Below are 14,492 nucleotides of genomic sequence, written 5' to 3' on the forward strand. Positions count from 1 at the left end.
ATTCCTTAAAAGATAGAGACCCCGAAAATCACATGCACGAACTTGCAAACCGAAACTAAAAAGTTACAGTTTCCGGTCAAGGTTCAGATCGTCACAATTTGGAAAATTCCCTCTAGAAATAAATAACATTAGAATATAAGTTCGTGTTTATGTTTGAAATGTTATTTCTCTCTCTCTCTCTCTTATTTACCTACTGTAATGTAAGTTTGGAAGCAAATAGACGAGTTTGAGTAAGACAAATTTTATATTTTGTGTTATTTTATATTTGAAAGAGCTTCTATTCAATTAGTTTTTAATTTATAAATATTATTATTTTTTATTGCATGTTTCAGTACAGTAATATATGCTGCTGTGCATAAAGTCTGACAAGTGTTTATTCATTTATTTGAATACACTAGAGCACTTTAAATTCAAAATATTTAGTTGTAGGCTCAATAATTTGTAAATTTCGATGAAAGTATTCTAGTTTGTTGAGATATTCAATTTAAATTCTCCTAAGTTAAAGAAGTTTTATTTAATATGTTTCATTCATTAGTAAAAATAATGTGCTTTACTGAAGGAATATTTAACCCTTGTAGAAATAATGTTTCGAAAGAACATTTTTCAAACATCACTACTAAATTGCCTTATTTTTCCCTTATTTATTTTGTGTTTACTTTCACCCTTTTGTTATTGCTAAAATGTAGAAATCTCTTTTCCGGGAAAAGTATACTTGAGGGTGCCCCTTGGCGAAATTGGCGACTTACGTTTGGCGTTATTCCTGTTTGAGCGGGACATCCTGGTAACAGAAACGGCGGCCAAAACATAATGATATTTCAATAAAACATTGGAAAATTTCAACAAAACATCGGCGAAACTTGCAATGAACCCAATATAAGCAAAACTAATAAACCCAATAAAAAGGATTTTGAATCGAAGCAAAAATTAATGGAGTAGGAGCAGAAAGAAAAGGTAAAAAACAACTCACTTCTTTATTAAGCTTGAATATTCTCAGATTTAGGTGCACACAATTATCTAATAACAGTTAGATACTGTTTAAATTTATCATGAATAGAATCTGTGCAGCTCCATTGACACATAAATTAGACAAAATACGAATAAAGAATGGCGCCTGTACTAGCGGTCACATTTTTTTCTTAAATCCTTTTTTATGACTGCCCACATAGCTTCCATCTTATAGACCAGATTCAAAAGTAATCTTACCAGCCGGTATCCAACGTAGAACTAACGAACCTTTGAAATTACATATACCATTGAACATTTAAAAATAACGTTAAAATCTAAACCAATCAGAATCACGATTGGGTTTCAACATCGCCCAACTTGGCGATCAACCGCGATCACAACTTGGCGAGAATCAAGGGGCACCCTCAAGTATAGTCTACCCCTCTTATCCTTTTAAACATGAAGAATTATCTGATTAAAGTAAGGCCATATTCATTTTATATAAGAATTTATTTTGCAAAAATACTTTATTTGTTGTGCTGAATTTGAAAATCAATTGCTATTTTGCATCTTTATAAAATGTGTTAAAATTTCCAACTATCTTTCTGTGTTTATTATGTATTAATTTTTCAAGATACATCAATATGCATTTTGTGTGGCAATTTATTCTACTGCAATAAATACGTTAGCTGTGCTAAATTTGATGTGAAAGAATCCTAGGTTTATACCTAGTTCGTCAGCACAAATATATTTTTGTGCTAGCTAACTTATTCAATTCAATCACTTTTGTGTAAATCCAGCCATTTATGGTAGTTTTTTTAAGACATCAGTTAGTGAAATATTGTAAACGATAGCAACTAAGATTAAGTATGTTTGCTTGCCTTGACTCCAGGGTTTGTGATTTTTTTAAAAAAAATCAAAAAAGTCAAATTTTTTTTATTTAAATCAGATTATTTTGATTTTAATTCAAATACACTGTAAGAACTTTGATTTATAATTAAAAAAACGTTATAAATGTTTAATCAAAATTAAATTAATATTAAAACTATATTATAACGATATTTTGGAAGATCTAACTACCTAAAACAATTTTTCATTATAATACATAGCTTTGAATGCATAGCAACCGTTTTGAAAAATATACATGATTGAAATTTAAAGACTAAATGAACTAGAGAATTTATTTAATGAATACTTTGACTATTAAAACAAGGTTTTAATCACCAAACCGACATTTTAATTTAAAATTGTGATTTTTTTTTCTCTCTTGATTTTTAAAAAGACAAAATAAATGTAACAGATTGTGTTTATAAATGTAGTCATTCATCAAAAAATATATAAATATTTCATCTATATATTTTTATAGTAAAATATTCATTTTTTATCCCATATCAAAATAAATAAGTTAAGCTAAAAAAAGAAAAATGAAAAAATTCTATGTACCCATTGGAATTTTTTTTCGCAAAATTTCTTTATAGAAAATCTGTAATGAAATAGAAAGTCTGACAAAGATACTGTAAACATGCACTCTGTTACCAGTTAATATTCCTACTGCTTTAAATAGACTTTGAAAGAGTTTGAAAGGGAAGAATGACACTATATCAGGAAAAAAATATCTGAATTTATCAGCATTTTTTTTTTCTTTCTATTTTTTGGCATATTAGGGCAATTTCTTTTTAATATAACCTCACGCTTTAGAAATATAAACTTTCCACCTATAAAATACAATGTAGATTTTAATTCCATGCTTTTTCAATCAAAAGGTAGAATTTTAATTAACATTATTTGTATTTTTTTTGTGAAAAAATTCATGTTTATTAATTACTTTCTACAGCTATGCAAGTCTATATTAAGACAGCATTGAATGTTTACTTTAATCTGTATTTTGAATTTCAAGAATCAAAAGATTTTTAAAAATTTAATTTCTTATGTGTTGAAATTTATCATACATCAAGAAAGAAAGTAATTTCATTAACTAAAATTAATTAATGCAGCACTTCATTTAAAAAGAATTTTAAAACTAAGAAACGAAAATAGTAAAAGTATCAATAATTTAAAACACTGTTTTTTTTTAATTTTCTAAATTTATATAAAAAAATCAGTTGATTTAAATCAATGATTTTTTTAAAAAAATCATTTGATTTAAATCAACAAATCCTGCTTGACTCCCATAACATAATGTTACTGTTTTGTTTGTGGCAACTGATTCATTTTTAATAAGCTTGGATGTGAATGTGTTAAAAAAAACTATTAATTAAATCCAGGGTTGGGTTTTTGCCGTCAAAAACTGGTTTTTGACATGACAGTGATAAAAACCGTCAAAAACCTACCGTTTTCTTTAATTTATGGCATATAGCGGACAATATATTATTTTCAATTAATTGCCTTTATAAATGAATGTTGTAAATGATTGCTATTGATTTTGCAACTATATGCACATATTCTTATAGAAGGATATACATTCATACAGAAATATTGTAACATACTTATTGAAAATAGTGATACTTAACTTTTATCATTATAGCTTGATTTGCAAAAGATTCTAAATTTTGCACTTCTTAATTGTTAGAAATAAGCAAACAAAAAAACTTGCAGCTATTAATAAATTCAAGAATTAAAAAGAAGAATTTAAAATTTGGCATTTCTTAAATATTCTAATAATTCTTAAATATTCTAAGCTAAACAAAACTTTCAAAACTTGTAACTACTAACAAACTCTAAGTCAGGAATGACTTGACATTCTTCAGTAATGTAATATGCCAAACAAAATAATGCTTGGAAATGTTGAAAATTTTGTTTAGTATCCTAATATTTTACTTCAAATAGTATGATTTGATGTAATCATGTTGGGAAAATGCAAAAATCTGTTCTTAAATATCTTTTAAAAACTTTTTTTCTAATTTTATTGCCCAAAAATGAATTAATTTTAAATCATAAGCAGTTAAGCTCAAATTAAAATACAGTTTTATCAAAACTATGGGTTTTTGACAGTTTCTGACGTTTTTGACATGACGGTATAAACCGGTAAAAACCGTCATATGTCAAAAACTTGCCAGCCCTGATTAAATCCAAGCTGAAACTTTTTATCTGATTGATGAAATATTTTGTTTAGAAAAGATTTTAAGTTCCTGTTTTTCAGAAAAAGGGAAAATAAGGAAATCTCTGTTCCAACTGATTTATATCCAGTTTTCTCTGAGCAACCAGTTTAATTCAATAATTTATTTTGTACTATTTGAGATGTTCATTATAGGTTTTTAGTGATTTAAGCTTGTAAAATCTTTTTGACAAGTGTAACAATGGTATTAACTTAGTTATATTTGCCCTTCTCTCTCATTATGGCAAAACTGTTACTGTTTTGTTTAGGACAAGTGATTTATCTTTATAAAATGACTCATAATTACCCGATGAATTCAATGATTTAAATCAAATGATTAAAATAGGCAATATGATTTGTTCATGTCTATTTTTATAATAAAAATAATGAATTTGAATAATTTAATAAGGTATAAAAAAACAATGAATAAGATTAGTTGCCATGTTTTTAAATTTATGCTTACAGGACTCTGTTATTTTGGTGTGTCTGTTATGCCAGTTGTAAGTAAAAATTTAAAGATATTTTGAAATAGTGAAAAGGAAAGCAAAATCTAAATAGAATAATAAATACCCAAGTAAAACATTAGATTAACATCACAAATAATAGAAAATGTAACATTATTTTGCACAACTTTTGAATATTAGAATGATACAGATAGTCACTGTTTTCTACATATTATCTTACGTTACATTCTATACAGCATAATATCTCGCATTTGCAATAGTCTTATTTTGCATTGGTTTTGATGTTAAATAATGATAAATGTTATAATTTCTGTCATTATCTTGTATCACATTTCATTTTTGGAATAAGCAAGAGGAAGATTTGGATGATGGTTGCATAATACAGCCTCATAATTTTATTTAATTTTCTGTACTGTTATGAAGCAATAAAACAGAGAACAATAGATTCAGGTGATTACATGCATTATTTACTGAGCAATACAGAAATACTAAATAAAAAAATCAAGTTCTGCTACGATCTAATTTTTTCTTTCTTGTACTAAAATTCTGTTTTCTGTCAGCTGATTTTTCTGAATAAAAAGTTCTAATGTAACTATAAAATAATACACGAGTGGAGTGGCTAAACTTTTATCAATATTTTCTCTCTGTACGAAGAGTTTTCTTATAAATTTCTAGTTATTTATTATTTTCAAGTGTTGAACTGAATGTATTCCTATTTTTTATTTAGTTTTTTTTTAAATGAGCCAATTTTATCAAAAATTTCAATTGAATATGTTAGTTTATTAGACATTTCATTAATTACTCTAATTAGTTTAGTAATTACTCTAGTCATTTATAACTTCAAAATTATCATACATTATTCACATCATGTTATGAAGTTGTATAATAAAAATAACAACATGGTAGCTGTAAAGTTATATTTTCATTTGAATAGAATGGAAATTTTAACTTCAAAAAAAAAAAATTTTCTTACTCAATTTTTAAATACAGATCATTATTTATTTCCATCAAATAAAATTAGCTTTATTTAAAGTTAAAATAAAATTATTCTTTAGATTTTTAAATTGTAATTTTTGTAATAATTTAAATATAACGAAATTATAAACTTATTTCTGTGATATTTCTCCACTTTTTTACTGAACATATGCAATTTTTCAGTATCCGAAATTTTATCTAACAAAGAATCTGAAACAAAAACCAAAAAACATACAGGTTTTTTAGGGTGTGAAACCAGGAAAGCATTAAATATTTTTTAAATTTATATCAATTTATTTTGTAAAATTAATTTTCAGTATGCAAATCTGAAGTTTTTATTAATTCTATGATTATTTACAGCTACTAGGCACTAAACTAACAATCTCTGACAAAAAATGTGCATAAAATTTAAATTTCAAAACCAAAAAAAATTAATAATTATTATGTTTTTTCTAGAAATTAAATTTGCACAAACATTATACATATATAACAAGAAATTGTCTAGAAGAATTGACTAGAACCTAAAATAGCTATAAAGTACCGCCCTCCAATGGTCAGACGAAATATTGTTCTGTTCATTTTTCTGATTTTCTGACAATGTCCATTTTGCCGAATCCAGATTTCTGATTGTTAATTTTGTCATCTAGCTGCAAAATTTTCTTATGACATTACTGACATTAGGTCACATTGCTGATATTAGGGGGGAATTCAGCTAAATTTTTGCAATTATGATGGCTCACTTAAGTCAATCAGAAAATTGTATTTTTGTAAACATATTGCATTTTGCTTATGTAAAAATATGAACTTTTGATTGGCCAAATTTCTCCATCGTAATTGTGAACATTTAGCTTAATTCCGCACTAGAAAGTCGTGGATTTACGAAATATAGATTTTTGTGTTCATACACTGTACTGATATTTTGTTTTTAAAAAAAAGTTCATTAAAGAAGGAAACCAAAAATAAACTTTCCATTCGATTTAGGAGCCCCCTCTGATGGTTGGCCCGTGGCAACTGCCCCACGTTAACGTACAGAGCAAAGACAAATCACTCTCGAGGACACTAATCACAACAATTCTGCTCAGTAATGCCACACTCATACATGAAATAAAAAGTAAAGTTACTAACATAAATCCTCGAAATGTTACTGTTAACGCAGAAGCAAAAATTAGTAAAAAAAGTAAAAATTTTATATTGAAAACACTGAATTTGAAATTATTAAACCTAAAATATAATTGGAATTAATTTATTTAAAAATCCAAGCCAATTATTTATTTCTTATTATTTAGTATTTTCTTTATTATTTAGTATATTTTAGTATTTCCTTATTATTTAGTATTTACAGCACAAGGTATGCACAACCTTCATTTTATTATTAAGAGTTATATATCATGTTAGAATTAAAAAAAATTTTGAGGAAAAAATCAGAATCATTATGCTATCTTTGCCATATGAGAATAGGGTACTGATATTTTAAATGTTGAAATGTTTAAATTGTTCTTTTTAACTAATTAGAGATACTAATTAGTTGTAAAATTAGATACATGAAATTACATTGGTAAAAAAAAAATATTTTGTGGAATATTTTACTTTGTTTTCTTTCATAAATAAATCCTTATATATTAATGATATGAGGTGCCAGACTAAAAGTATACATTAAAGTTTTAATGTTTGATCGAACATTATTTTATCTTATATAACATAGACTCCAGTATTTGTAGATAGGATTCAGAAATTGAATGTTTTCAAGCAATGCAATGTTATATTGCATCTATCTAATGTTTAATAATATCGTTTTGTTACCCATGTATTTTTTTGTAAAACATGAAAATTTTCATTTTCTTAGTTTTTTCATGTCTGATCGTATCATATTTTTTTTTTCCAAATTTTTTTCTCCACAATATGAATGATCCAAATAAAAGAAGTTGTTGAATGTTGTAGAGTAGTTCAAAAGTACTGAAAAGGATAATGATATACTGTTAAATTATTGCATTTTGAGAGTTAACTAGTTTTTTTTAAATCTTATTTCAATTATTACTTAAATGTTTTTGTTTTTTTTAGGACTGTTGTAATGATAAATAGAATTAAAATTGGACAGAGTTCTCAGGATTTTTGAAATGGCACATTTAAAATTATTGATAGTTTTTCGCAAAGTAGATGTTGATTTAACTTTTGTGAGATCTGAGGCTAAAAAATTTTTTGAAAGATATAATTCAGAAAAAAATTTGGCATGCACTGTTGACGTAGGCCGCCAATCAAAAAACATTGATGTTGATCTTATATATAAAGCAGGTTTAATGGAGCTGGAAGTCCTATTAGAGTATAAGAAGAAACCTGGCTTCCATTGTGGAGATCAGTTCAAAAGCATTGTAAAAAACTGGTGTGACAGCGAAAAGAATGCGCTGTTCAACTTATGGTTGCGATTGGCAGATCGTTCTGTGCTTAAAAATAAGGGAAAGCAGTTCCACAGTGATGTAGATGTTAAAGAAATAGCTTTTGGAACAACTCCCAATACACAAACATTTATGCAACATTATCACTATGAAGCTAAAAACATTGAAAAAGAGTTGATGGGCTCATTTTTTCATAATCAGCGATACTTCATTATCTATTTGTGCCTATGCCATAAAGAAAGGTGTCAAAATAAGTTTTTAACATATAAGTTCCGAATTGTGTATCATGCTTTGATGCGTGTAATTATAAATGATGACCCAGACAGTGAGTCCCTACAATTGTATTTTGTTATGAAACATATTCCCCTAATTTATAAGGAGAAAAAGGACGACAAAGATGACAAGGAAGTTGATGAAATTAAAAGTGGCAACCGGCAACAGTTCTTAGCAAGTGATCAAGAATACCAGGAGAGAAAGTGGGAACGATCATTGACTTTTGGTTGTTCTTGCAATAATTCCCTCTGTGAAATCGATAAGGTTGGAAGGTGTCCAGTTTTTAAAGTAGCCATTCCTAAAACCAGAGCTTTTGGTATAGTTGAACGGCTTATCCAACGTTGTAGTTCTAACACTTCTTTTTACTTTTCATGTGTTCAAAGAGTTCATGTGCCTAGAGCTAAATTACCATACAAATTTGATATCTTCCCTTTTGATCAACAGTTTTTTCAAGATGTGTCTGATAAAAATGTCGCCTCTGATATTAAATTTAATTGTCAGTATGCTTGGGAGGTTATGTTGGGAAGATCTTTGGAAGTTAGAGATCAAGTAATACTTAAATATATAACTCATGAAAGATCTGTAAAAGATCACTGGGAATCTATAAAGAAGGAAATACAAAAGACTGTTAAGCACAAAGATGCTCTTGTCAATACCTTGTATCACATTAGTGACATTATTACCAGGCAAGATATTTTTGTGTTTGAAGAGGCTTTTAAAAAGCTTTATGAACATTATCGACGAAATCCGGCAAAAATAGATTTACCTGATGGAATGTGCCTTGTGCGCCGTCTTATTATGATGCCCTCGCGTATAATATGCCTTCAGCCAATGGAACATTTTGATAATCGTGTTATCCGAGAATTTGGTTCAGAAAATATATTGCGTGTTTCTGTTCAAGATGATGATTTTTCAAAACTAACTTTTGCTGTTCAGTATCATACTCAAAAAGACAAATTCATGGAACGATTCACAGGACGGCTGATTGAAGGTGTTAGAATTGGGCCTAGACACTATAATGTTCTAGCAGCATCGAATAGTCAACTTAGAGAACATGGTTTGTATATATTTGCCAATGATTGCAATGGAAACACTACCGAGAGTATCAGAAAATGGATGGGAGATTTTTCTCACATAAAAAGTGTTGCAAAATATATGGCTCGCTTAGGTCAATGTTTTTCTACTTCTGACGAAGCTGTACAAATAGAGTTAGATGTTAAGGAAGTAATACATGTTGAAGAGATAAAAAATGAGAAATATGTTTTTTCTGATGGAGTTGGTATGATTTCAACTAAACTGGCTGAAGAGGTAAGCTTTTCTTTCGATTTTGGTTACCTTTATTTTGGTCTTGTGTTCCATGTTAAAACTTTCATCGTTCTAACTTATAAAAATATACATGTAAATTCTTTTAGTTTACAGGTTTTAGTTAATTTTCAGTATTAGGGTATGTAAACTTTGGCACTATATAGATGTAAATATCCCCTTCTTATTAATGTTAAAAAAATTTTTACATTTTTACCTATAATAGTAAGTGATCCTTAAAGCAATTTTTAGTTAATTGCTCACAATAAAGATTTTGAAATCCTGTTTAACATTATTCTATTTCAATCTATTTTATTGTGTGGTAATTGTGCATATATTCTGTTTATAAATTAAGGAATTTTAAAAGTTGATACTAGACTAAAAATTGAATCCCTAGCATTGTGAATTAATTTTAATGCACATCTGTATTACATTTTACCTTAATCTAAACACCTATATAAGATTTAATTTACTTATAAATACCTGTGTAATATATTTTTCTACTGTTTTAACATATTTAAAATCATTTTAGACTAATGTCTCTTTCTTGCTCATTTTTTTAAGATTCGGAAAGCATTCCGTGATAAAGTGGCACTAAATATTTTGGAAATTCCTACTTACAACCCATCTGCTTATCAAATACGATTCAAAGGATGCAAAGGAATGGTTACTGAAAATCCAGATTTGGATGGACGTAAACTTGCAACGCGTCCAAGTATGGAAAAGTTCTTTTGTGAAAGTTCGAATATGCTGGAAATTGTGAAGATAAGTGCTCCAAGTAAGCATTTTATATCTTGTTTTAAATAAGCCTTTGCTCTGATATTCATATATTAAAGTTGTACCTGATTTAAAAAATGTATACCAAATATGGTAATATTTTCAATATCCAGCCTGAGCTACCACATTCTTATGTAAAACAACTCTTCAGCTACTATTTGTGTGCTGATTAGGACCACTTGGGAGTCTAAGTTTGTATTTTTATAAATAGGATTATAAAAAAATGAGTTTTAAAATAGTTGATAGTCAGATTTGGTTTGATCATGCAGTGATGTAATTGAAAAAGAAGAAAAAATAGCAACACTGACATTTTCAATTAAACATTGTTAACCAAGACTCATTTCCATTTAATTGATAATTTTCCTACTAAATAAATTTTTAATGTGATCATTTATATTTGAAACATACTTACACATACCTACTTGAATTATAGTTCAATTTTTAAATATAAATTATTAATGATATGGCTAAAGATAATTAAAAAAACATTTTTATAAATACATTTAAGAATTTATTTTACAGGTTTAAATTATTTTTATTTTGACTCTACTTAATTTTTCATAAGCAGTGATTAAGAAATTTTATGGATGTCCAGAATAAAGTCTGAACAAAACAAACCTTTTAAAAATATGAAATAAAATAAAATATTATTTTTAAAAAATTCCCACAAATTAGCTAAATTATATAATATGATTGTTCTGAACTAAGTTCCATATGGACTTAACTTGCTTTTATTTACTTAAGTAGCAATGAAATAGAAAATTTCATGACTTGACCACACTAACCTTTCATGATACTGCAAATGACCCCTGATTAGATCTACACACGAATTAAAAACAGAGGCTTGTAAAAACAAAAACAATCTAAAATGTTTTGTTATTTAATGCTTAAAATTAATTACAAATATACATATGCTGAACCAAATAGAAACAAATCAATATCTGGAGCCCAATTGCTCTCTTCTTCGCCTATACTCTATCCGCATCAAGTCCATACTGAAAATCCTTCCTCACAAAAGTATCCTTCACTTCTCACTCTTTCCTCCCTTATGATAGGAGGACTACATTTCCCGTGTCCCTCACCCTCTGACCCACAGATCAGGGGTCATTCAGATGCGTGGTAGTGGAATCTGAATCCTACTATAATCTTTAAGCAATTAAAATCTCTTAGGTTTAATAGAAAATATATATATAGAACTATAAATTGATTTTTGGATACTAATAGCTCTCAAGGACCCAGGTCTGATCATTCAGGTTCAGTTTGTACAAAAAAGGACATTAAAAGAATTCATGAAAAGATACGAAGAAATCCAGGGTGCTCTGCTAATAAAGTAGCTGCTGAGGAGAAGGTGAGTTGAAGAACTATGTCAGTTATATTGAATGAAGATCTGGGTTTTCGCCCTTATCACAAAAAAGTTCAAGGCTTGATAACTGCAAAAAAATTAAAAAGGTTACAAAGATGTAAGAAATTTCTGAACCGGCACGGTAACAGAAATGTTGACAGAATAATTGTTTCTGATAAAAAATATTTTACACAAAACAGTTATAATGATAAAAATAATGTTGTATATTCAGCAACCTTAGAGGATATACCTGAAAGTGTAAGAACTGTACAAGGCTTTCAGAACAAGAATTCTGTAATGGTTTGGGCTGCAGTGTCAAATAATAGAAAATTTCCTCTGAAATTCATCAATGAAGAGGTAAAACTCCATGCTAAATATTACAAAAAGGAAGTATTGCTACACATTTATTGCTACATGCTGACAGATTGTATCCTAAAAAGGAATGGATATTTCAGCTAGATTCTGCATTTTCACACCAACCCAAAGCAACACAGGCTTGGTTTCATGTCAATTGTCCGAAATGTATTAAGCAAAAAGATTGCCCCCTTCTTCACCAGATCTCAATAATTTAGACTATTGTGTTTGAGGTATTCTAGAGTCTAAAGTTAATGCTAAGCAGCACAGAAGCTCGAAGTCCCTCAGTGCTTCTTTACCCTGTGGCAGAATTTTTTCGGTCTTTCTGCAACATACCGCTTTGATTCTGCATGATACTTTTAAAAATAACAAATATACATGTTACTAATTTAAAGTAACAGAAGCATCAAAGAAAAAAAAGCTTTTCTAAATGAATATGTAATATTTTGTTTATTCTAATGTTATTAATATTCTAAATAACATAAAATATTAATATTTTTTTGCGAGAAAAAATAACTTTATATTTTAAGCATTTACAAATTTATATATACAGTAGAGCGCCGATTATCCGAACTCTTATTATCCAAACTATGTCTGAATTTTTTTTTTTTTTTTTTTTTAAAGTTTAGAATATTTTTCACTTTATCAACAATTTTTCTAAATTTTTGAACCAGTAGATCTTCTGGCAGAAAAGATGCCAGGTTATGCAGCAGAATAAATAGAAGACAGGTGTCGAGACACTGACAGCGTCTGAGGATTTCAAATTTTAAATGAAGATGAAATTGTTGCTGGAGTTTTGAAAGAAAATTGAAACTCCACAGACGAAGAAGTAGGTGATCAAGTTCAAGATAGTGGACCTTCTCATATAGAACCATGGAATTCATTAGATATTGCAATGAATTGGCTAGAACGTCAAAATGATGTTGATCCAGTTCAGTTGATTTATTTAAGAAGAATAAGGGATACGGCTGCTCAAAAAAAAAAAGCATCTTCTTTGAAACAAAAGTCTTTGCTGGATTTCTTTTGCAATGGAAAATAAAGAAAAATGTGGTAAAATCAGTAATTGACAAAAAAAAAATTATAAAAGCTGAAATATGATTAAAAAAAATTCAAAATGAAAAAAAAAAGTTAAAAAAAATAAATACAAAATATTTAAAAATTAAAAAAAAAAGCAATTTTTAAACAGAGCTATTTTAGATAGTACTGCCAGTCCTAAACCTGGAAAAAGTGTGAAAGGAAGTTAGTGCATAAATAATAATCATTTAAACTAGATTTTAAACAACTTTCCAATTATCCGAACTTTTCATTATCCGAACCATATTCAGTCCCGAGCAGTTCGAATAATCGGCGCTCTACTGTATTTTAAAAATCATTTTAACAATGTATAGTATTTAAACTATATTTAAGTAACTATAACAGCTCCTGCCACAATAATAAAATTGCATATTTTAAGAAATATTTACTTTGAAAATATGTTCGAAAAGTGTCAATAAAATTGTTTCTAAAATCTTTTCCTCTCATTATTAGGAGCTCTTTTCCTGAACCGGCCTTTAATTTCACTTCTGGAGCAGCTTGGAATTTCAGCTAATGTTTTTCTAAAGCTTCAAAAAGAAATGGTCATGGACTTGACCGATTCTCTCATTTACGAGAGAAAAAGTCATATATTACTAGCTAACAGAACAGGCCTGGATTTTCCTTATAAGAAGCTGTTAAAGTCTGGCATCTGTCTTACGAAGGAACCTTTTTTTCGCCGCCTTTTACTTTCTGTATATACAGTTGCTATTGGTGAGTATTGCGTTCAGACTCAAAGTTAATTTTATTTAAACTTTATGCAATGTAAAACATTTAACTGTAGGGCGTTGTGACATATATTGCAAAATAGTGGTTTGGTGCATACTTCGGCACACAGGCGTGTAGTGTTTTCTTTTTTCTGTCTGAAACATTAGAACTTTGATCTAGGCTGCTGGTGTTATAAGTTATTAGTTTTCTCTAGCTCTGAACACTGGAAGATATCAGTTTTGTGATATTGAGTGGCCTTGAACGAATTAAATTAGAAATTGAGGTTTTGTTTGGAGCCAGCTTCAGAATGTGGAATGGGATTTAACCTTTTTATTTTTGCACCTTTTGGTTTTTTTAAAATACAAATTCACATTGTTTCTTATAAATTATTTTTGTTTAGACTTTAATATTTTTGCGATCGCTAAACATTTAGGTTTGTTCTAAAGGCATTCTATTAAGGAAAAATATTGACATATTAATAAGAGTTTTTTTTGTTTTGTTGATTTGGTTGTGATTTTAGCATTCCTTTTGAAACCGAACTATTTAACTGTTGTAATTTGCATTTCAATAACTAACTACTTCATTATATTAAATTTGTTTCCCCCAATCTTTATTTTAAAAAAAAATACTTTTTCTTATGAAGTCCTTTGTAAACAGTAATTAAAAAATACCGAAATTTAATTTTTTAGAATTCGGCCTCTAGTCAATCCATGTTTAGTTTTTAATTTAAAAAAGTAGCAATGTATTTTTTTTAAATAATTTTATACTTTGTTTCAGTTTACAAATTGTTTTTTATT

At 28.1% G+C, this 14,492-nt stretch overlaps 1 protein-coding gene across 2 annotated transcripts in view; it reads left to right on the plus strand.

The window, feature by feature from the left end:
* Positions 1–8: 8 nt before the first annotated feature.
* Positions 9–14,492, plus strand: part of LOC107443305 (uncharacterized) — a 28,558-nt gene continuing 14,074 nt past the window's right edge. The window contains exons 1-4 of one of the 2 annotated variants that reach the window (XM_016057127.4): positions 9–230; positions 7,537–9,449; positions 10,008–10,221; positions 13,444–13,701. In XM_016057127.4, the coding sequence (XP_015912613.2) occupies positions 7,593–9,449; positions 10,008–10,221; positions 13,444–13,701 (2,329 nt within the window). In that variant the 5' untranslated portion in view covers positions 9–230; positions 7,537–7,592. Of the gene's footprint in view, positions 231–7,536; positions 9,450–10,007; positions 10,222–13,443; positions 13,702–14,492 lie in introns of those variants that run through there. The other variant, XM_071182349.1, reaches the window with a different exon arrangement.

Source organism: Parasteatoda tepidariorum, chromosome 6, assembly GCF_043381705.1.
Source record: "Parasteatoda tepidariorum isolate YZ-2023 chromosome 6, CAS_Ptep_4.0, whole genome shotgun sequence".
In the NCBI taxonomy this organism is placed as follows: Eukaryota; Metazoa; Arthropoda; class Arachnida; order Araneae; family Theridiidae; genus Parasteatoda; species Parasteatoda tepidariorum.